Below are 22559 nucleotides of genomic sequence, written 5' to 3'. Positions count from 1 at the left end.
GTCTTTAATTGGGGTAGAAAACAGACGAAAAACTACCACAAAACTATCGTTAAGGCTACGAAAGCATTCGAAAACCGCGCTCAAGTCGTAAACAGAAAGGTTAAACAACATTCATTGTCAAACACTGATGTCATCACACACTCAAAATAGATATAATAAAGAAGCACCTGGAAACGGAGGTGTAAAATATAATTAGCGTAAATATATGCATATTTCGTAAAATAATCATATGAACTGTCAGAAAATTGAACCATTTTGGTTTGCTATACTATAGTTTAATTTCGGAAATATACGACTAACATGCGAAATTTGCACAGCAAATTTTAAATGTTGTAGTATCCTTTGTTATGAGCAAAACCGATGCGCATAAGCCGCTGTAGCCCCCCCTCTCCCCCCCTATATAGAGTTACTCTGACCTCGTTTTTGCGCACCCTTTTTTAAATGATAAAAATACATTTTAAGGCAGATTTCGATTTTTGAGCAATTCAAGTTGAACACATATGCAATCTCACGCCCACGAACAGCTATGGAACGCACAAGCAAATTCGTCAATGAAGGAGGACTTACTTTTTACGAAGGAAAACGATTTAGCGACTTTTGTTTGAAGATAGTGGGAGAAGTGCACAATGTACACACAAAGAACATGTTTTATCTGGAGAAGGACAGTGGCTTGTAAGCGCAACTGGTTTTGTGTTCTCTTCCCAATTTACGAGGTACTGAATACTATGAATGCTTCATTCCATGTTGCTAGATCATTCAATCATTTGTCCATTTGGTGCAATGTATGAACAAGGTCCAATGATTTTACTTTTGTAGAGAAATTACGCTGACTGCCAGTTGCTTTGACGGGAAAAGGCAATTGCTCGATGCACTCAGGTCAAAGTTTCCTGGAGGAACTCTGAACTTGGAGACCCATGTTAGCAACAGCATGATCTTGACCTACTGGCAATCACTTCTGGAGGACTACAGGAATGTTTTTAACGAAACCGATGATGCTACAGCGAGAGTGGTCTATGGTACTCAACATTTTGGTTATCAAAACATTCCAAATTCGGCTAATTATTGGTTCTTGAGCCCGGGGTAAGTATTTGACGTGTATTATCAGTATTATTTGTATTATAGACGGTATTTTAAGTTGTATGCATATAATATAAACGAATGTGGCGGGCATTATTCATTGTAATGTTTTCTCGGAAGAATATGTTGCCCCGTTGTTGGTCTAAAATTATTCCAAATATATGTTGGTCTAAAATTAACTCGGCACTTTAATGGCTTTATACATAATTTTCGTTCTTGTATATCCACAAAACACACTGTTTCGCTCGGTCTCAGTAAGAAAGTGATATTTAATAATTGTAATCGACAAGACATTGAACAAATTGCGTCCATCGAATAACATGCGTTGTTGAGAAATTTTGAGTCGGGGAGAAACACAAAGGAAGCCAAAGCAACTATATATACAGTCATTAATAAAGGGGTGTTTGTATGGAGGCGAGCCAGCCCGGATCTCCGAGCTAGCTCGCTTTACAGGGCTGATTTCATCACATGAGACTTTTGAGGCGGGTTAGCTCGCCACAAAAAACTACTCGTCTCACGGCTATAGATAGCATATTAATTATATATAAACATATTTTCGCACGAACGTGAAATATTCGCAGCTTCGCAAGCAAATTTCACGGTTGTAACCCACAGAATCGTTAACAGATACCGTTTAAGATGGAAATCTGTCGAAAAAATCTTATTCACAACGATATAATCGAGTGAATAGAGTATTAGTAATAACTCTTACCTCGCCAAAGCGAGCCAGCCCGGGTAATTGCGTTTATTTTTGGGAAATTTCCATCCCGCCTAGGCGAGATCTTGGGTCAATGAACGCGGGATCTCGCTTAGGCGGGCCAGCTTGATATAAACGGCAAACACAAGATGAAATTTAGTACGAACGCGATCTGACTTGTTTGGACTTCAAACGTCACATAATTTTACTACAAACTTTTACGTTTCAACTGTCAACTGTCAATATTCCAAATTTAGAACACATTCTAAATGTGCAATTTAATTCGCCTGAATTAAATTCGACGTATACAACAGGCCTTAGTGTCGTGAAGTTCTAACATACGGTAAATTTGTGAATTTTGCGTTTATAGTGGATAAATTCAAAATAATTTGCAATGTTCTTACTTTGTTACATTTTCGCGGGAAAAATACAGTAACTGTTACAGGTAAACGTCAAATGTTTACAGCCAAACGTGTTTTGTTCCATGTCCAATTAGATCATGTTCCCCCCAGGTTTTCCATGACGTGTTTCCGCTTAGCTCCAATCGAGGGTACTGCGGATGCAGGTAGACGTAAGACGGTAGACCGATCAAAATGCGAATAGTTGTCGCGTTTATAGTTTCAAGTTTCAACGGTGGTACGATGACGTTTCTAGGCAGGTTTTCAGACGTTTCTAAGGCGTGGCTTCAATGTTCCATTAAGAAGTACCACGTTTCGAACTTTTCTGTCGTTCTATCACAGTCATAGTTGCTTTTATTAACATTGAAGCCGCCTGAAAATGAAACGTCCGAAAACGTACCTGCCCACTGAAACGTCATCCTACGCAGGGCCGCCCAGGGATGGGGCGAAGTTTGCATTTTGCTCTGGGCCCCATCCTTAAGAGAGCCCCAAAAGGGCCCCCCAAAGGAACAAAAGGGCCCCCCAAAACTTCCTGAGGGTTTTTTTTGCCCCAGGCTTCCAAAAAGTTCTAGGCAGCCCTGATCATACAACTGTTAAAACGTACTAACGCAAACCCGGAGCCGGGTTTTTTTTCCGGGATTGCACGGCACTAATGAAACCAATAGAAATATATTTGTCAAAATTAACACTCAAAGGTGTTCTGTAACCTTAGATGATCGCATAAACGAACATCTTCTATGTTGACTTTTCTATTTAGCTTCACATCGAGGACAATTGTATTTTACGGGACAGTGCATATAAAGTCCTAGACATGTCAGGCCGGGATGCTTTGTTCCACTACGCAACCACAATTGATCGGCATCTTTTAAAGATGGATCGACTGCTCGAAGCGACAAAAAGGTATCTGTTTGTACATGAACTTTAACTTTCGATTAAAGTAGACATATAATCCAGCATAAAATTTTTTTATTGCTGTCATAGGTAGCTCCCTAGTCTTTACGTACCATACCTACTAGTGCCCAGACCTTGGCCGAGTTATTTTTGTGCTGACGCCGAAGTTCATCGTCATTTCTTAAAAATGAAGTTTAAAATGCAGTCAACTGACGCAATTACATACGCCAGAATCCGAATCGTGCACGAAAAATCGTTGTTTGTGATCGTCGGATGACGTAGACATTTTATGACGTAGTAGATTTTTCCACACACCACAAGGGAGCTTCATATATACGGTTAATTAATAAATAATTTCTCAAAATGTATTATTATACTTAGTTTATAGCCTGTGATGGCCAATATTCTCATATTAAATTTTATACAGGCTTTTAGATTTGTCTTCTTACTTTGATGTAAACGAGCATCCTTTTAAGATGTCGCTATCATTTGTCGCAACAAGAATCCTTCGATCGTCCAAAGATGACGAGAAATATGGTAAAGTTTGTGTTATATTACTTATGCTTATATATACAGGGTGTTTTAAACACATCCGCTTTGTTTAAAAAAAAAGCGGATATATTGATAAATATTAAGTCACGTTTTTTTTTATACGTTCTGTATTATAAGCTTCGACGGGTAAATAAAGGGGCACCTGAAAACAGTCTACGTTAATCCCCTAATGGTCCCTAATCAATGCAAAGAGGTGTCAAAACTTATTGGTTTCAATTATTTTTAACAGGTGAAAGTAATTTGGGATTGATATTCTCTGAGGAGAGAAATTGCGGGAAGACTCTGACGTTACGTCTGATTGCCAAATTTCAGGGAATTGCCCAAAGTCGTCACCCACTACTATTATCAGGTGGGAATCAGAACACATCTGGCACATCTGGGTGAGTATACTAATAACATGTATATGAACTTTATGAAACACCATAGCGTTTGTCAATGGTCCGGGTTTAACTCCTTCTTGTAGACCGGGTCAGGTGTTTGTTTTTACAGTTTATAGTTTCATTTTCTTCCAAACAATCAGTTAATCATATTTATTTAAAAGCAAGGAGAGTAAGGGAATGGCGTCAACATCAGTTATATTACTCACTGTTGCACTTTCCCATTATCAATTTAACATAATGTAGATATTCTTTCGAAAATTATCGTGTCACCGAGTGTCCAATACGCGCATGTACTCTGAGTATTAAGTTGTTGTGAAAAATCTGCGTTTTTGTCTTATTTATTAGAAAAATGGCATTGGAGAGTTTAAGCAAATCGTCCTTGGTATCCTTACTTGACGATTCAATAATCAACCAGAATCTGGGTGAATTTTTGAACCAGGTGCAGGGTGGTCTGGCGCAGGGTTCATCCAAATCTGGTCTTTTGTACCCGAAAGGAAGCTTACTACTTTCCAGCAATAAAAAAGAAGTACAAAGGTATAAATACATGAAATGCCAATGTATACAATTCAATCAATGTACAACAACGCATATTATACGAGGTATAATATATGATGATACAATATGCCACTAAGAAATATTTTATATGAATTAGCCGTCTCCCAATCAAGCAGAGGACTGGTTCTCGTCGCTTAGTGTTGACGGACAAAAAAAATGCAAACAATAATAATGCAACAATAATAATAAGGCAACTTTAAATATATATTTAGCTCTCTCACAATCTCACTATAACTTGATGTCCTCCTAATCTCGTTTACCGAGCCTGAGATCCTTGGGAAGGAAACGAAGGCTCTGGGATAATCAGGAAGAAATCTGATTGATTGTTGGAATAGGATGCGTAATTCAAACGGACATACAATTTTCTATATGTCGGATTCAGGCTCGGAGATTGATGTCCTTCCAAACCTCCTTCCAAACATCAACTAGACCCAGTCCTCTGCTCGTTTGGGAAGTGACTAATTGGGGTTAGCGAAAATAAATGTAACATCTGAAGTCTGTAACAAATCTACTATAATTCCCATACTATAACAGGATATTAGGAAGAGTGGTCAGGTTCGACTACCGACTCAATCCCAATCATGAAGACCACAATGAAGCTGCTTTGACAAAATTCGCCTGTGGCAATAAGGCAAGTATCGACAAATAAGGATACAAAGTTAATGAGACGTACGAACAGACAGACAGAAAATTACAAAGACAGTTGCTCGAAAGCTGCTTTATCAGATATAAAACTCGATGCGACAGCTGAGAGTTTTATATCTGATAAAGCACGGACTGGGAACTAATTTTAAAAATAAACGTTGTCTAAGTTAAGGAAATCACTGCTAAAGTTTACATGATTCTTTATCAGGTATAAAACCACCGATATGGTAATGATTTCCCTTGTCTTTCTTTATGAATTATTAATGGTTCCTTAACTTTTTAAAGGGTATTCTGGTTGCATGGTGCATGCGATTTCTTCCTATCTATGAAGAGATAATAGAATCGTATTTTGAAGATGTGAAATGCATTCTGAAGGCGCATTTCAATACAGGATGTCAAATGCGATGGATTAAAGGTGTTGCATATAACCTCATTACGTACACAATGGTGAGTAATAACAGTCATTTCTTATTAAAAATTGTCGGAAATGCGATGAAAAAAAGCAACTAAAATAGACCTTTTCGCTCATTACGTCACGTCTAACGCTGTTTCAACACGGGCCATGATAAGAGAAACAGAACATCCTCCTTCAATTAACACATGCATCAAAAAGAATTTTTTTTGGTTAAACACGATTTCACATAAACGAAAACTTTATAGGCTTTCACTCATGAGTTGGCCCCAGACGATTTTTCTCGTCAATGGCCGAATTGGACGGTAGCAGCATTAAAACACCGACAGTTATCCTTTGACTATATGGTCATTACTTCATATGTTTATTTTAAAAACAGTTTCAATACCTGTGCAAGGGGAATAGTTTAGAATTCATAAATTAATTGAACTTTTTCTCCACACAGATACATGCATCTGCTCAGAAACATCCCGACCTAACAAATGCCATCACCATGGTCATACAGGGAAACATGAGTCGTTCTGCGGAAAAGTCTACTATACAAAGATTAATGGTGGATATTTATTCACTTATTCTGCAGTCAAAATCGAAAGATGTAAGTTGTGAACGCGTATATACGACGCATTATTCGCTCGGGAGTTGCCATTAATGCATTATAATAATTGTACTTAATTATTAAAGTTCCGTTCCCTTATTCAGGTTTCTTGTTTGACATGGATAAATCCACTCCCAAAGGTCCAAATTACAGAAAACGGATCGTGGGAGAAAGCCATTTGCATCAAGACGGTCATGATAGGAGAAATGCAAAACGTTTCTTGGACGGTAAGAAGCTCAGTCTTTTAAATTGAGAAGTGCGCTTGTTAATAATGTATTTACTCGTTTGCTGCTCTTAAAATTATTTATTCAAGGCTGCTTAAACGAGGTAATACAGTATTATAACCATGCATAGAATGTAGGCTCCCATATCAAGTCGGTCAAAAAGTTGGCGCCACAAAATGTGGATTTGTAATGGATATTCTGCTCAGCACTTTACATGTAATAAATTCAGAATGGCGGATTTACTATGCATAGATTCATGTAAGAGTGTTTGCACCATTGAAATGAGGTTTGCACTCATTCTCCGGCGCCCAACCTAATAAAAGCCATGGCAGCCATGTTGGTATTCCAGACAAAAGAGTCTAATTAATTTTTTTTTCCAATTGAAACACTAAAATGGGGGCTGTGACGTCATGTGCAAACGCTCTGTACTTGTAGGAAGTAAAACAAGAAATACAGAGTTCCACAGTAAACGGCTGGGAACAGAGAAGCATTTGTTTCGCAAAAGGCAGCAACGCAAACCTCGCTGACGTGCGCTCTAAAAGGAATTCAACGCTTGTAACAACTGGACAAGGGTTCAAAATCCCACAGAAGTTATTGGACCCTCTTTTTATCGAGTGGGTAAATTTTGGTAAGTATTGTTTTAACATACCAATATACCATGATTCCTTATTGTCATACGCAAGCGTAATTTTTCTCTTTCACGAACATTTTAAGACATTTTGATAACATATAAGAAGCGCCGATAGTTTTTCCCTTTGAGTTACTCAGTATGGTTGTTGACGTTATAAACTGAGTAAAATTCAGTAAATACCAATGGCTATGACTTTGTAGAATCATACACGCAAAAGATTATAAAATGTCGCCGTTACACGGTGCTACAATCGCAGGATTGGCAAAAAAGTACCCCAAAAATGGCGTTGTGAGAAAGGCTAATTAATCCTGATATTTACAGTAAACTCTACTACAGAAATGATACTAAATTAAAATGACGCATAATTGTAGTTTTTCGGCTAAAAGATAAAGGTACATAATTGGGGATTTAAAATATATTATTGAGATCGCCATTTCAACAACGTTGTTATTTACTTGCATGCTAGTTACTGGTAATAACGGTCAGCTGCAGCCAGACGTGGACTTTATCGAAGCGCTGACAAACAAAGAAGAACACGGAGATGACATGGAAAGAAATTTGGAGAAAGATGAGGCAGACACGGTCCGTTCCATAGAACAAGAGATCGTGGAAAAAGTGTCAGGTACGTCTCTCTCTCGACTCGTATCTATAAATCGCTATCGTACATGCTATATAGAATCATGTAGATATAGTATTGAAGGAGTAACATATTTTTTTAAAAATATTATGTTTCCTTTTATTTAATTAACAATTGTATAGAGTCCTATGTGTAAAGTTTAATACAAAGTTATTCATGGATGATCTCATTTGCAGATTATTGTGATAGGATCAGGCAAGGATATCACAATACAAATGACGACGTACCTTCATCGCCGTCAAATGCGCAAGACTATTCACAAGTAAGTATCTGCAAATAATATAAGTTAGGTATTTATTTCAAACGTTGGTCCACTAAACTGTAGTTGTTTAACAGTATTTCATCTACATTGCATACCGGAATCTAACACTGAACTTGCACGATTATTCTTGTCATTCAGTAGACTTGCCGTCTTGCCACAAGTCCGCCTCAAAGCTTTCCCCCATAAAAGTGACGTTGAAAAGGACTTTGCAAAAATCTAATCATTCAGGCAAAAATTAAAATACGAACCTATCAAGTGACCTTACAGAGTAACACAAATGTTGAATAGCTGAAAGTTGTCGAATGCTAATGACTGATCCGCGCAAATGACATATACACCTATTATACTATATGTCCTGTGTCCAGTCGATCAGTATAATTTCTTAAGTACGTACCTATCTTTTGTTTCACTTTGTAGTTTTTGTCACCTGAATCAAAGAAATTGTACAACAGATTCACCCCGAAACGGTTAAAGGCTTTTGACATGGTATGGAAAACTTACAAAGTTTATCGTTTTAATTCTTTGCCTTTCTTGTCAATGATAGGTACTCTCTCTGCACGACGAGCTAAATCGCCTGACTTTATAGACAGAGTATAATTTGGCCAAAACTATTCCGTCATTCAAGAGTTAAATAAACATTTAGTGTTGTTTGCAACTGTGCATGGTGGATGAATTAAAGTGGACAAATGAAAGAATTTATTCCGGTTATAAACCACATTTTCAAAATTTTGTTTTCCAGTTTAACATCGAATGGTTTAACTATATTTTTCGCTTCAGAGTTCATTTCGATTTTGCATGCTGCAGTTTCGTAGCCTGTTGTAATGTATTTGTATCTGGCACATTCATGTACCTCATAAACATTCGGTAATCCAGATCATTACTTTCTTGCAATATAGGCTGTTAAAGCAGTAGAACGAGCAAGCCGGTTATTAAGTGAAGAGCCAACAGCACATGATCGTACGATAGATACTGCGATAGATACTGCATCAGGTTCAGGTACGTCGTTACACTGATAAATATTGTGATCGCAACTTGCACACATGTACTGACTGCAATTAAGAGCATTCAGCTTCGACCAAATTGTTGAGGAAGTCAGGAAATGAACTGGTCAAAGTTAGGAAATGAACTGCTCAACATTTTTCGGAACGCTTCTATTGGCACGACTCTAACAGCCATCGTTGCAAATTTTTCAGACGATCGTCATAAAGATCGTCTAGAGAGATCCGCACCCAATATTGTATCAGATTTAGAAAATCTGAGTTGTTAAAGTTCGATTCCCTAAACGTCACATGCACAATTTTTGTAAGGACAATTTCCACCTTTTATCAAACAGGTATTAATCAAACACCCATCCCGAGTAATAGTGAGGTAAACCCAAAGAGGAAACTGCTATTCGCGCAAGGAGCATTTGGGGTTATGAACGATAGCACTGAAGGTATAATACATGCTAGGATTTTATACGTTAGCAGTTTTAAGTATAATTGAAAAATCTGTGAATATAACACGCAAATAACATCTTTCTCATCCGCAGAAAAAAAAAATCCAGCGGCGAGAGGACTGTCCCTGTGGAGACGACGAAGAAATCGTTGGAGAAAACTGGGTACAATGTGACAATTGCGGTCAGTGGTATCATTTGTAAGTATATTTCTAACTCCCTATATGTTTATTCTGTGTTGACAGGTACCATAGTAATTAGCTTATAATAATCTTTATTTATATTTCAGGCTCTCTCGGCTTTTGTGTTACATTTAATCACTTATCGACCTTCCGTAATGCCATGCTATTACTTATAATAATCTTTATTTATATTTCAGGAAATGTACGAATTTAGAGAAGATTCCGCCAAAAAGACAGAAGTGGTTCTGCAGCGAAAAATGTACTGAACAAATAAAGGGAAAGAGATCCAAACAGCGGAAATAGAGAATTGGCAGTTTTAAGATGTATGAAACTGCCACTTGTTCATATTGTGTGCTCCTCTCTGACATATAACCTTTGGCAGAAACGTTAAAACGCTATACATTACATAATATGCGGCGCACCTTATTTTTCTTCAACAACAAGTTTATGGTATGGGCCTCTGACTAATTTTTCATCTTCTCTTACACGACCGAGCATCTTGGTGGTTAGATCTTCCACAATCTTCTCGTTGTGGTAGTAGTCCATTAGGTAATTGTAATGAAAATGAACCAAAAATTTTTGCATCGTGGAGCTTCTAAGGCGTAAAAAATTTTTTCTATTGTTTTCGCTCTCCTGATAACTCGTTTTAATGGCATTCTTCTGTTCACATAAATTCAAGTCATGAAATCTGCATAGAGGCGATTTGTGGGGATTTGTTGAGGAGTGAAATCTATCCCCTACAACATAGCGATGTGTATGACCAGTCACAGGGTGTTCCCACTCTTGAAGCTCTTTCTCGTCCTTATATCCCATTCTACTAGATTGAAATTCCAGCGGTACAAGGTGAGGTACGCTAACCTTAAAAACAAAGTAATTTTCAGTTAAAATACAGGATAAATTCAAGGGTCATCCGATATTTCTTTTGTGAAATAACGGAAAATTCTCGATATGATGTCTGCGATTTCACGAAACATTGCAGACAAACTAAAACTATTCTATGACTATCTGCATCACACAATATTCTGAAAACAGGTGGTTTCTTTTCCCGCATTTTGTCATGCATACTGTACATTTCTCGACGCAATTATGGTTAAAACCTAGATATTTAAACACTGTGAGTGACAAGAGTGAATCACTACCCATATCCCTCGAAAAATGCCTCCGTCATTTTTCAGAAACATGTAATGGGGTGAAATGTTCCAATAAAAAAGACAATACCTGGGATGGACATTTGTCTAAGCTTGGTGGTTCGAAACATCCAACGTTATCTCCCCAAAGATATTTTGTGACATTCGGCGCTCGAATATCAAGATGCCTTGAAAACGTGCATGGTGTATCATTCACGAAAAGCGACGGTGGGTATTTCAGGGAAAGATATATGTCTGCTGCATCCCGAACAGACTCTTGAAGCATCAAGAACTTTGATCCAACAGTTGTCTTAAATGTAATAAAATCGTCAAGTTTATACAATATATGTGCAGTACGTGTGCCTGTGCAAACAAATATTAATGAAATATTATCAATACATGTCATTAGTAATCGTGTGAACTTAGCTGAAAAGAAAACGTTCATACCCCATGGCGGCAAACAAAATGATAGAATCCCCCAGTATGTCCGATAACTTTTGTGAATTCGTGACATGGAGAGATGCCAACCAACAATGTTGCATACAACGATCGAAGCTCAGCAACCATTAGACCCTTGATTAAAAGATAAATAAATTATATAACTAGACTTATATAAATTATATAACTACACCGGATTTAATTATCAGGTCGGTGCATAAAACGAATAAAACCCTTCTGTTTCTTAAAAACCGTTATAGGCCTACGCCTATAACGGTTATAGGCCTAGGTATGCTACAGTAGTTCTTTAGGTTTCAAGATACCCCAGGCACACATCAACGAGATCTGTCATTAGACATTACTCAGCGAATTTTTAACCAAAGTTCTGCTAATAAAAGTCATTTTACCAAATTTTAAATTTTTCTGCTTACGTTTGACATGCCAGCAACATTTATGCCAGAAGCCTGACATACGGCACGGAGAGAATCAGCATTCCATGAATCGATATCGTTCATGTCAAGATTCTTCGACTTCATCAGTGCATGTAAAACTCCAGGGTCACCTAAAATACATAACTAATTGAGTGTGTTGGCTTTCCATCACAAATGTTCTGAGATAAAACCGTGTACTCACCGTTTATTTCTTTTCTTGGCTTCAAATACACACTCCTCTTCTGCATCTCCGTGTTATACACTTTCTCTGCTCTAGCGGATGGAGCAATGATAGGAGGTACTGTTGCGGCATCGACCTTACCATCATCTAATTCTGTTTTTGTGTATGTGGTTTTCTCCACCCAGTATTTTTTTATTCTCATCAGGAAGTCTTCCAAAGAAACAGGCTCACACTCATTATTTGAGGAGGAATTATTGAAGTTAACCTAAGAAAAAGTCTTTACATAATAAATTTATGGGTATCTGACAGGTTAATTAGTTGGGCCAACATAGTTTTAAATTTATACACTTACACAACTCAGATCACAGCAGTTCTTTTCATTTCCATCGCCGCAATATACCTCTCCTGCAACTCCACAGACACCACAGATAACGTCATCTAATGATCTTTCTGTGATAGCCTCGAAACAGTAAAACCCATTGTACAGTAGCTCCACCAAGTACCTTTGTTGACCGCTTGACGGAATGACATCCTCAAAGAGAAATAATGTCTGATTCTAAAATGTATTTGGTGTAAAGAGGCTTCAGTCTGTTATTTGTAGTGAGCATACGTAACATACATATAAGACACATGCATACACACACAAAACACATACACTCATGTTTTAAAACACATGTAGTGTTTGTGGTTTTCTTACATTAGAACATGTCGTCGCGCACCATGATCTGATTGTACTTTCAACAAATACTTTGACTGGCACTCCTCTCTTGAACAGCTCTCTCCATTCCACCAAAATCTCCAATGCAAGCAAGACCTTGTCATTAATATTAAAAAGACCTGGAATGTATGAAATACATCATGCAATAAACTTGGAACATTTTATGAAACCTTTCAATTAAATTCAGTCACATTTTGAGAAGTTTTAACAGATTTATCCCAGTTGTGATGTCATTTTAATTTGGTTAATTGCGTCAAGATGGCGGACTGCACGCTATTGCTATTTTACGTTGAAATATTTCGAAAACTAAGCAAGATATGGAAAAGCTGTAAAGGGACTTCATATATCATGCATTTTGAAAGATCTTTTAAATAAGGCAATTTGGGCTGCTTTATCTGGTCAGGGGATACTGATAGTAGGGTCCCGCTCGGAATGCCACAAAATGACAATAAAAAAGACATGAACGGAATATCTGAGACATTTCTTGTGAACTACAACAGGTTCCAGTTGAATTTTTCACTAAAATCATCGACAAAAAGGTCTTATTTGTCACACATTTAGAGGAGTTCACGAATTCAACTGTATATCCAAAACAAATGTGGTGGCTGTTTAATTTTATAAAAGAACTTCAAGAGAATTTCTACCAACATTTCATCATAACGATGGCCTAATATTACTACATTATATTATCATGGTCGAAAAATTATATATTCTTGAGGCGTTTTGGGTGTGGTTTTACTAAAGAAATGCTTTGTAAAAAAAATTATTTCAAAAAATTGAACTGTTTGGTTTTAAAAGAGAGTTTGGCATGATTTATGCTGGCATTAGGGCACAGGGAGCCAATCCTGGGTCTTACTAAAATAAGGTGTGAATTTACTGATACTCACCATCACTCAAAGGCCACACTCTATGCATTGCTTGGCATTCTGGATTCTTGCAGAATTTCACCAACACCTCCACCACATGAAACATATGTTGATGTGTCATGAGAAAAGCTTTACCATCTGAGCCTGGCTTCATTTTAGGTAAGCTCAGTTGAGTCCCACACATTTCACATGATTCTTGTGGAGGTATAAATGAAGATGGCCATGATTTATCTTCTATCCCTGCAGTACTCCAGGCATCAATGTTTCTGCACTTGATGATAAATTTGTTCGGCACTGGGTATGGTAGAGAACAACGAGCCATCAAATCCACAGTTCTTTGCCGACAAACTGAGCTGGTTCGAGGTTCAGCAATTTCTTCTGGGGAGGTTGGAGTTGGGACTGCTGTTGGTCTAACATGTTCCCTCAACACACACAACAAAACATGTACATGTAGGCAGATCCTCTTCGATTTCAACTGTTTTGTGTTGCCACCATGACTTTTGCAGTCTTTGGAGGAGCAGATGTAGTTGCCCTGACAAAAAATTACAGGTGGACAATAGCAGATTACAGTAGCCACAAATTCACATGTATATTTAATTTGATTTATAAATGGTACCCTTTGCATTAAGTACAGTAGGTGAGTTTATGTAGGTTATTAGACTAGGGTGGTCAGCAGCATTACTCGAAAATGTACAGTATGACCAACCAATAACCGTAACAGCTACAGGTATCTGCAACTCCAAATGTGTATTATACTACGTACTAGATAAAACATAAGCAGCCGATCTTTATCTGATATAAAGATCAGATGTGAAATCAAATCCTACTGTACCTTGTTGAATTGAACATGTGTATAGCATATTGGAGTTGATGTTGATGCTTTTCCATAGACAACAAAATTTTTGTCAGACACTTTCATGGCAACAGCTTGTGATGCTGACAATTTTTTCATTAGGGAGAATATAGTTTCTTGAGTGCCATTGTCAGCTGGATAGGTTCTGATGGATTCATCACTTAAAAAATACTTTTCGAAAGGTTCTTGTGGTTTACTGTCAATCTTTTCACTATGTTTACAGCTGAACGGCCTTCCTGAAGAACTTAGGTGGATTGCTCGTTGTTGTTTACATGTCTCATGGTAACAAAGGCAATTTGTTCCTTGCATCAAAACCAAGCACCGATCATCCCTCGTGCTGCTGTTTACTGAATACAGAGAAGTATCACCTTCTTTGTAAACAATGACACAGTCTGGAATGTTCAGTTTTGGCTTAGGCACATATGAACCTCCTATTTCAAAGTGGCATCCCTCACATAATTTTGGTTTCCGTGCTGTCATGTACTTATGGCCACATTTGGGACAACTGGCAGTGCCACGATTTGTCCATTTAGGTAAGACAACTGATTCATCCTAAAAGTTTATGAAAATATAAATATATTTTAATCATTCCCAACTCTAATTGTACAGTACAAGTTCTGACAAGTTCCTCTAAGTCTCCTGCAGTGAATTGTGGCATGTTCCTGTAAGTACTGTAATAATTGTGGCATGTGTTCCTGTAAACATTCAGGTCGATTAGTGATTAAATGTACCCATTGCTTGACGCATTTAATCACTAATCAGCCATAATGTCATGCTAGTAATTTGTAATTTTATGGCCACCGGCATACAAGGGACATTCTTTAAATTTATGGTATGCATAATTGTATGCATAATTAGTTACTAAGATAAAATCCGTAACCAATCGCGGCCTAATGGGTTAACTAGAGATATTGTCATATTTTTGGTTAACCCATTAACCTCTAGTCTCCTGCGCATACCTATTCAGCGTCGCCCTAGGGGGCCCGCACATAAGGTATGCTTGCTTTGGCCAAGGTTTCGTGTTCAGGCAATCCGCTGTTGTTTGTTCGTTAACCAATAGATTCAAAGGTCAATCGTTACGAAAATAAGGCCTGCAACCCAATTGGCTGAATGCCTGAACACGAAACCTTGGCCAAAGGTGCCTAGGTCTTGCTATTAGTGATTCTGTGATTATATAAACTAATAATAATATAATCAACATTATACCATAAATGATACATCTGATCACATCATAAAAATTTGCATTTTACAAATGACTTCATCATTAAAACATTTATACTATATACAATAGCGTTATTCACACCCAATCCTTAAAGATGGCATATTTATCAAACGAATTTATAATAAAAGACTCGCTTTACCGTTGAACCAGATGCCATGCTTGGCTAAGACCACAAATACTCCGAGCTTTGTCAAACCTGTACGTAAATATTGAAACCATCTGAATTGATACTGTTCATAACAACAATTTAATAACACCATTGCCTGAAGTATATTTTATCGCAAAACAAACTATACACGCTTCTTACCTTTGTTCAGATCTATGCCTTTCCTCGAATGACAAAATTTAATTGAACAACGCAGAGAATTCTCAAGACAAGAACGCAAAAATCCAATCGAAGTAAACAGAATAACGACGCAAAATCCCCAAGATATTTTACTGTATAAATTTGCAATTCGCTGCAAATGTCACATGGCATACAGTGGCGAAGAAACGGAAATTAATAAGCTTCTGAAAAACAGAAGGCTATTGGCTAATACATGCGGGGCTAATACATGCGGTGAGTTGCGATGAAAGAATGCAGATAAGAACCAATCAGCGACCTCGTTGCTAAGCCTACGTATTTACCGGTTTGTTGACGTAGAAGGCTGAGGATCTTCCACAGTTGGGGGTCCCTCAAGTACTCTCTAAAAATTATTCGAAAGATTTTATATCTTAGCTTTAAATACAACCTATTAAAAGTAATAAAATATATAAGTACAAACCAAAGCTAGTAAAACGCACAATTAAAAATGAAATATAGGTGAGTATACACGAGATATGACACATACCTTCCCTCGGCGTTGTAAGCGCATGGTGCGTTCACTATCAAAAGATGTCGCTTCAGGCAGCAGAGAAGGCACAGCAGTTACTCCAATTTTATCACGCTTAAGCTTCGGGGTCTTGTACTTCTCTACAGTGCTCGAACCGTAATCAAAACACTCTTCCGCGAAGTGTTTAGAGCACACAACTGAGCTAGCACTTGGCAGCCATTTGTCTCTTTTCCGCCGAATAAAGTCCTCCCATTTCTTTCTTCTGGCTCTCGCAATTTGCCTGCTATCGTCCCAATAAGGTATACGGTATAAAGATATACCTTTCTCCGAATTAGCTGTGTTGTTACAACCGTAGACAACACACCGTTCCGGCATTATTTTGAAAAACGCAAAGGATACCACCAGCGAAAATATATGTTTTTATTAGGAAAGACGGCGTGCTTGCAAATTAGGTTCCTGAGTCCCAGTTCCCAGAGCAACACGCCTTTTTTTTAAAAAATGCGAAAAACGCCCTGTTTGAAACCCGATATCTCGGAAACTATTGTTTTATATCAAAAAAGGATCTATACTTTACAAACTAACTTTTTACGCTCTTTCCAAATCCGTAAAGACGCCATGAGTGATATAGGCACTTTAAGAGGAATTTGTTTCTATGCCTGCATTTCGATAACAGTTCACTTCTTGAGTTTAAAGAACAAAGTTCAGACATAGAAACAAATTTCTCTTAAGCAATATAATTACTTGATATAATCTGTATATATTTATATGTAATTTAACACTAGAGCTTTCCGTTTACGTCAAACATGTATATAGTATATATAACCTTGGCAACAACATAGCGCGACATTTAAATTCACCTGATGAGTGTGGCAAGCGTTGCTTGTCATACGAAACAAGTTTGTATATATACATATATACACACATTGGCAAAAACGTTGGCCGCAGATAGATATATAGATAGATACTCGAAATCTAATTAGAATTGCATATGTTGTGTAATAGGATTGAAATCCCATGCAAATGTAATCATATGCAATTCTAATTAGACTCCGAGTATCTATCTATCTATCTATATATATATATCTATATATATATATATATATATATATATATTATATATTATATATATATATATATATATATATATATATATATATTATAATATATATATATATATATAATATATATAATCTATTCCAAATAGACTTTTGTAGAACACAGAGTGCTCAATACATAGAATGCAGAGCGTGTTATAACAATTATAAATACAATTCTTTTAATTAGTTGCTACTTTAAGTTTCATGCACTTAAGCAATCATCAGGCAATTTAACCGTGTTTTTATTAGTACGTTGCCTGATGATTGCTTAAGTGCATGAAACTTAAAGTAGCAACTAATTAAAAGAATTGTATTTATAATTGTTATATATATATTATTATAATATATATATATATATATATTATATATATATATATTATATATATATATATATATATATTATATATATATATATATATATATATATATATATATATATATATATATATATATATATATATGTGTGTGTGTGTGTGTCGCGCTGCGATATTGTAGAAGTGGAGATCGATAAAATAGTTCACGCTTCGTACTTGAACGCAAATGGTAACATTATTTCTTTTTCTTTTAGATAAACAGCGTTATATTTATTCTGGCCTTTCGAAAAATTTTATACTCCACGAACATAAACAGAACTCGTACAACGGCTATAACGACGTCAAGAAAGGCAATAATTGGTCTCAAAGGTTCAGCTATCCTGCTTCCAATACTTGGATTAACGTGGGTGTTTGGTTTCCTGGTATTTAATCACGACACGGTCGTGTTTAAATATCTCTTCGCAATATTCAACTCCCTACAAGGACTGATGATATTTCTTTTCCATGTGCTTCTAAATAAAAACGTATGTCAATAAAGTCAATAAACAATTACTTAATTAAGAAATAGAATTTTCCGGAAGGAATAGGAATAGAACATTTTCCGTGTTTCTATACAGTTATAGAAACACGCGTGGGAGTTTGGGAGAACGAGAAATAATCACTGTGAAAACGAGCCCGTAGGGCGAGTTTTTCCACGTTATTTCGAGTTCTCCCAAACTCTCACAAGTGTTTTTATAACTGTATAGAAACACAGGAAAAAATGTTTTCTATTTCTTTTATAATACAACTCGATAAAAAGATTTTGTACAAATATTATAATTCGATTCAATTACAAATTCTCATTACATCGCTTCGCTTGCCAAGTTCGGCGGGAAAATTCCCGTGTTTCTATACAGTTTTAGTATACACCTAACTATTGTCTATTACAAATCCTACATTCTGATTGGCTACTCAACCATCGTCTATTCGTGATAGTGCACGTTTGGGAAAAATTCGCTAGCGCGACCGTATAAAATTGAATTAATTAAATTATTTTTCGGTGAAATTTTGCGGTGTATCGATTATTTCCTCGAAATTAATATATCTAGGTACAGGGTATACTAAAACAATTAGACAACTCGCCTTCGTTGTCTATGAGCGGATAGTCAACTCCGGCTTCGCCTTCGTTGACTATTCGCTCATAGACAACTCGGACTCGTTGTCTAATTGTTAAATAGAAACACGCTTCTCGACCAATAAGCAAGCGCGTACTATAAATGTTATATTATAATTCATTATTCATATCTTTCGTATCAAATGTAGTAACAAAATTTTAATACTAAAATATTGTAATATTGTAATAAAATTTGTCTAAAATAAGCAACGACATTTTTTTGACGTTTCGACGTAAATACCTTCGTCAGGAGAGTTATAGGGCATTTTTTATTGGCAAATTAAAGTTTGCGACCAACCAAATTTTTTTTTCTGTTTATTTAATGTCGAAACTTTATCCCGCATTCCCCGCAAACCGCGTAAAGTTTTTAGCTCTGACGTTACTATTCCGGGTTGGGCGAAGTTGGCGAAAATTAAGAATTCGACAAAGTTGTTGACCATGCAGGGGCCAGTTGTATAAAAGAACAGTGAACTCTATATATATTGAAGGCTCGCTGTAGTACATTGCGTAATCTAAAAGTGAAGCCAAACATGGCGGATCATGAAGGCTGCTTGGGTACCGAACCAGACCTCCACGCACGAGCGGTTGAATTCAATATGGCGGCAACGTGTAGGAGTGGAACTCGGTCAGTTTTGTAAACACAACACAAATATAGGCCATAAGTTACCTCTCTAGAAAGAATAACATTGCCAGGTAAGGTTGTGACAAATTGTATCTATTCATTTTTAAAAACTTTGTATTTTAAAAACTTTGTAACGTCCGAAATGTTACCTTTTTTTATTTTTCGTCATAGTCTTATAATTCGTGTTTTTAATTTCCACGCGCGCTTCACGCATTTTACGCTTCGTGGAGGACTGGTTCGGTACCCAAGCAGCCTTCATGGTCCGCCATGTTTGGCTTCACACTTTGAACTGGAGCGAGCCTTCCATATATATAGAGTTCACTGTAAAAGAGTAGTTAACTTTAAAAAAACTGTAGTTAATTAGGATTTAACTATGCAAAATATAGTTAAAGAGTTTTATACAACCGGCCCCAGTCAGAAAGTCACCCCGACAAACGGGAAGATTATGTTCAAATATTATGAGGAAGATATTCTCCCGCTTACCGCGACCTCGCATTCCAAGTTTTATCAAGAACATTTTGTGTCATAGGAACGCAATCTTAGTATGATTCCATAACTATGCTGACTTTATACGATGCTGACTTTACATGTTTACGTATACCTGCGATATGCGCTTTACTGATTTAACTAGCCTGAACAGCCTTAATACAACGTTCCTTCGACAAGTCGTCTTTGCTACAGCAACCTCTTAACCATGTTTTCAAAAACAAACTAAAAAACAAACGAAGAAAAGGGGAAAAACATCTCCCCGAAGCATTCACTTTTTTATCCAATAGTTTCAGAGTTTTTTTTTGGAAAGTATATATTTTATTTGTTATGCCTACCGTTTTTTAGTAGAACAGCTTTGGATTTAATTAGCTTTAGCCAAGGCGTAATTGGCATTTGCATCAAGTAGAGTCGGAGGGTGTCTGGAACTTCATTGACCGCAATTTTTTACCGAATAAATACATATTTCAAAGAAATAATAGCATTTTAAAGCAAAAATATTTCCAACTCGTTTGAAAAATAGCCGGAAATGTGGATAAAAGTTCATCAAGTGATGCCGACAAATAGTATTTCATATTTGTTCTATGAATATTTCTAAAATGAACAAAAATTATCGCCGGTTTGAGAATTAAACCCGCCAATAACAATATCTTTTGCCTAAAGGCAAAGCCATAATATTTTGATTTTGTCAGGACTGTCTGCTTCCCATATCGAGAAGAAATTGCCTCAAGGCAAAATTCATTTCGCACGAATATATTCGCTAATGGAAAACTATAGTTACTAGTTTTTTTTTATTATTATTCAAACATCTGTAAAACTGCCAGTAAACATTTTCAGAATACTATCGGAAGTTCAAATGATATTTAAAAGTATCGTGCAGCCAATTGGCACAGTTCACTGATGCTTGTGATTTCCACTTTTTCCCTGAACCCTCGTAAGTTGGATTGACTGAACAATTCTTTTACAACTGATTACTATAAGAGCATCTTCAACATACGAATTAAAAAGTAGAATTCGAATGAATATGACATCCAAAAAGCCGTCTTTATTTTATTTCTTTCATAAAAACCGACTTTTGTATAGTCGAAAAAACATAAATGCTTGTATAACAAACTCGCAGTGGAATGACCGTATTTACAAATATGAGCTGTTGGGCATAATTTAATAATTTTATACAAGTTGGTATCACGGAATGTTGGTATCATTCGAATGCGGTATTTTTTTATATGCTTACATATGCTTACAGTTAATGTGTCCCAAACTATGTTGCATCTTTTGCTTATATTTCCATGAGATTCACTTTCTTCCATTATTTAACTTTTCCCGCTTTCAATTGTAGTTCCGACAATGCGGCTCCCAACTGGCCATATCTCCCGATCATCATTAATCATGTTGGAATGCTAGGGGTAGATATATCTTGCTGTTTTACCTTTTAGTGCTATATTCATAATGTTGACTGCCTAGTATCATGACATCTCACAGATGCCTAAATTGGCGCCGGGTAGGCACCTTACTGCTGCCCCTCCTAGGCGGCGAAGATTCAAAAGATGGTACTGCAGTTTGTTAATGTAGGAAGTTTATGAGCTTTGTGGAAAACGGCAAACAACAAGATCGAACATTCTCAGCAAAATTTCCGTTCAGCTACTTTCTTATCTTATGTCAAATCGTTGATAGTACCTAGAGTTTTAAAATATTGAGTCAATTTCCACTTGAATGCCTTTTACCTAGCTAATTGTTTTTTTTTCTTTGCCGTTTGTCGTTTGACGTGTAACGTACAGCTTGACTCTTGGACATAAATGCTTGGAACGATGTGAGAAATGCATTTAACGGGCTTAAGGGATAGCACAATCAAGCTGCAGAAACATGAGAATACGCTTGTATTGAAAGAGCTCGTTCAAACTCATTGAATGATCAAAGAGAAAGTTATTTCTTAGTCAATGGAAAGGTCTCAGATGGAAAGGTCTCGTTACCGATGTGCCACCTGACACGTTTTAAAAAAATCGAGTGTTTGAATGATCAACTTATTTCAAAATTCTTAGGGTTTTTAAAAGCTCTCCTTAAAGTTCACACCTCCTTGCCTTATAAGAAAGATAACAATAATAGCCTTGAATTTAATTTAAATCATAAATGTATTATAACAAATTTATCTATATATCTTAAAAAAATTAAATTATCAATCAAAATGAACATTATGGCTTTAATTTGATCTTTTTTATAATTTTAACTAATATTCAATATTTTAAGCGATTTTTTACTTTGAAAATGCTTTTGTTTTATTTCATGAGTTTTGCAAAGCTTCTTCGTTGGATCAGCCGTTTGCGCTGCAATGTTTTAGGCCATGTAAATCATCCATTAGCGAGAGGGTCTCAAACTGGTTGTAGTCTATATTAAAATTGGCATATATTCTCTACTCCGTGAATGAGTGATCTAGTAATTTTCATTCATCTTGCCTCTCTCGAAAATCCAGTTTCATGAAACTCTTGCCGTATTTTTTATATCATTGCAAGTAACAAGCTATATATAATTAATACTTTAAGTCCTCCCTTAGCGACCTTTATGAAATCGAAACTACTGAAAATCGCCAACTTTTTAATTGAAAGCGTCGTCTTAATTCATAGCGACTTATATGGTCAAAAATTTTGTGAAGAAAGCTATATCTGACATGT

The 22559-nt window shown here is 36.5% G+C and overlaps 3 protein-coding genes across 5 annotated transcripts; 1 reads left to right on the top strand and 2 right to left on the bottom strand.

Moving 5' to 3' along the window:
- Nucleotides 1-2650: 2650 nt before the first annotated feature.
- LOC114523974 lies at nucleotides 2651-9441 on the top strand. The gene is made up of 14 exons (XM_028545046.1): nucleotides 2651-3072; nucleotides 3491-3600; nucleotides 3845-3995; nucleotides 4341-4529; nucleotides 5085-5181; nucleotides 5481-5642; nucleotides 6053-6202; nucleotides 6307-6429; nucleotides 6862-7054; nucleotides 7524-7679; nucleotides 7871-7956; nucleotides 8374-8442; nucleotides 8853-8952; nucleotides 9290-9441. The coding sequence occupies exons 1-14, from the start codon at nucleotides 2984-2986 to the stop codon at nucleotides 9439-9441; spliced, it is 1827 nt and encodes a 608-aa protein (XP_028400847.1). The 5' UTR covers nucleotides 2651-2983.
- Nucleotides 9442-9606: 165 nt separating this feature from the next.
- LOC114524120 (HMG domain-containing protein 3-like) lies at nucleotides 9607-15913 on the bottom strand. Of its 3 annotated transcripts, none has more exons than XM_028545243.1 (11): nucleotides 15717-15913; nucleotides 15549-15605; nucleotides 14167-14739; nucleotides 13356-13866; nucleotides 12448-12587; nucleotides 12103-12306; nucleotides 11772-12015; nucleotides 11570-11700; nucleotides 11148-11273; nucleotides 10792-11010; nucleotides 9607-10431 (listed from the first exon to the last, which is right to left on the bottom strand). In XM_028545243.1, the coding sequence occupies exons 2-11, from the start codon at nucleotides 15564-15566 to the stop codon at nucleotides 9997-9999; spliced, it is 2601 nt and encodes an 866-aa protein (XP_028401044.1). In that variant the 5' UTR covers nucleotides 15567-15605; nucleotides 15717-15913; the 3' UTR covers nucleotides 9607-9996. The 3 variants fall into 3 exon arrangements, with proteins under 3 accessions (XP_028401044.1, XP_028401045.1, XP_028401046.1); XM_028545244.1 differs by having other exon boundaries at nucleotides 12103-12282; XM_028545245.1 differs by lacking the exon at nucleotides 15549-15605.
- Nucleotides 15914-16002: 89 nt separating this feature from the next.
- LOC114524125 (THAP domain-containing protein 10-like) lies at nucleotides 16003-16757 on the bottom strand. Its single transcript, XM_028545251.1, has 2 exons — nucleotides 16240-16757; nucleotides 16003-16095 (listed from the first exon to the last, which is right to left on the bottom strand). The coding sequence occupies exons 1-2, from the start codon at nucleotides 16594-16596 to the stop codon at nucleotides 16033-16035; spliced, it is 420 nt and encodes a 139-aa protein (XP_028401052.1). The 5' UTR covers nucleotides 16597-16757; the 3' UTR covers nucleotides 16003-16032.
- Between the last annotated feature and the right edge of the window lie 5802 nt (nucleotides 16758-22559).

This window comes from Dendronephthya gigantea, unplaced genomic scaffold, assembly GCF_004324835.1.
Source record: "Dendronephthya gigantea isolate DGI-Jeju-01 unplaced genomic scaffold, DenGig_1.0 000029F, whole genome shotgun sequence".
NCBI lineage: Eukaryota > Metazoa > Cnidaria > Anthozoa > Malacalcyonacea > Nephtheidae > Dendronephthya > Dendronephthya gigantea.
The sequence above is the reverse complement of the archived record's forward strand: the minus strand, read 5'-3'. Positions and strand labels throughout refer to the sequence as shown.

Bases quoted from the DNA above. Each gene is read 5' to 3' on its own strand.
- LOC114523974 (XM_028545046.1), top strand. From the start codon at position 2,984: ATGTCAGGCCGGGATGCTTTGTTCCACTACGCAACCACAATTGATCGG. The intron at 5,643-6,052 runs GTGAGTAATAAC...TTCTCCACACAG, and splicing joins ACCTCATTACGTACACAATG to ATACATGCATCTGCTCAGAA. The intron at 8,953-9,289 runs GTACGTCGTTAC...TTTATCAAACAG, and splicing joins AGATACTGCATCAGGTTCAG to GTATTAATCAAACACCCATC.
- LOC114524120 (XM_028545243.1), bottom strand. The intron at 12,307-12,447 runs GTAAGAAAACCA...AATACATTTTAG, and splicing joins GCGCGACGACATGTTCTAAT to AATCAGACATTATTTCTCTT. The intron at 10,432-10,791 runs GTATTGTCTTTT...TTTGTTTTTAAG, and splicing joins TAGACAAATGTCCATCCCAG to GTTAGCGTACCTCACCTTGT.
- LOC114524125 (XM_028545251.1), bottom strand. From the start codon at position 16,596: ATGCCGGAACGGTGTGTTGTCTACGGTTGTAACAACACAGCTAATTCG. The intron at 16,096-16,239 runs GTATGTGTCATA...AATAATTTTTAG, and splicing joins GCTTACAACGCCGAGGGAAG to AGAGTACTTGAGGGACCCCC.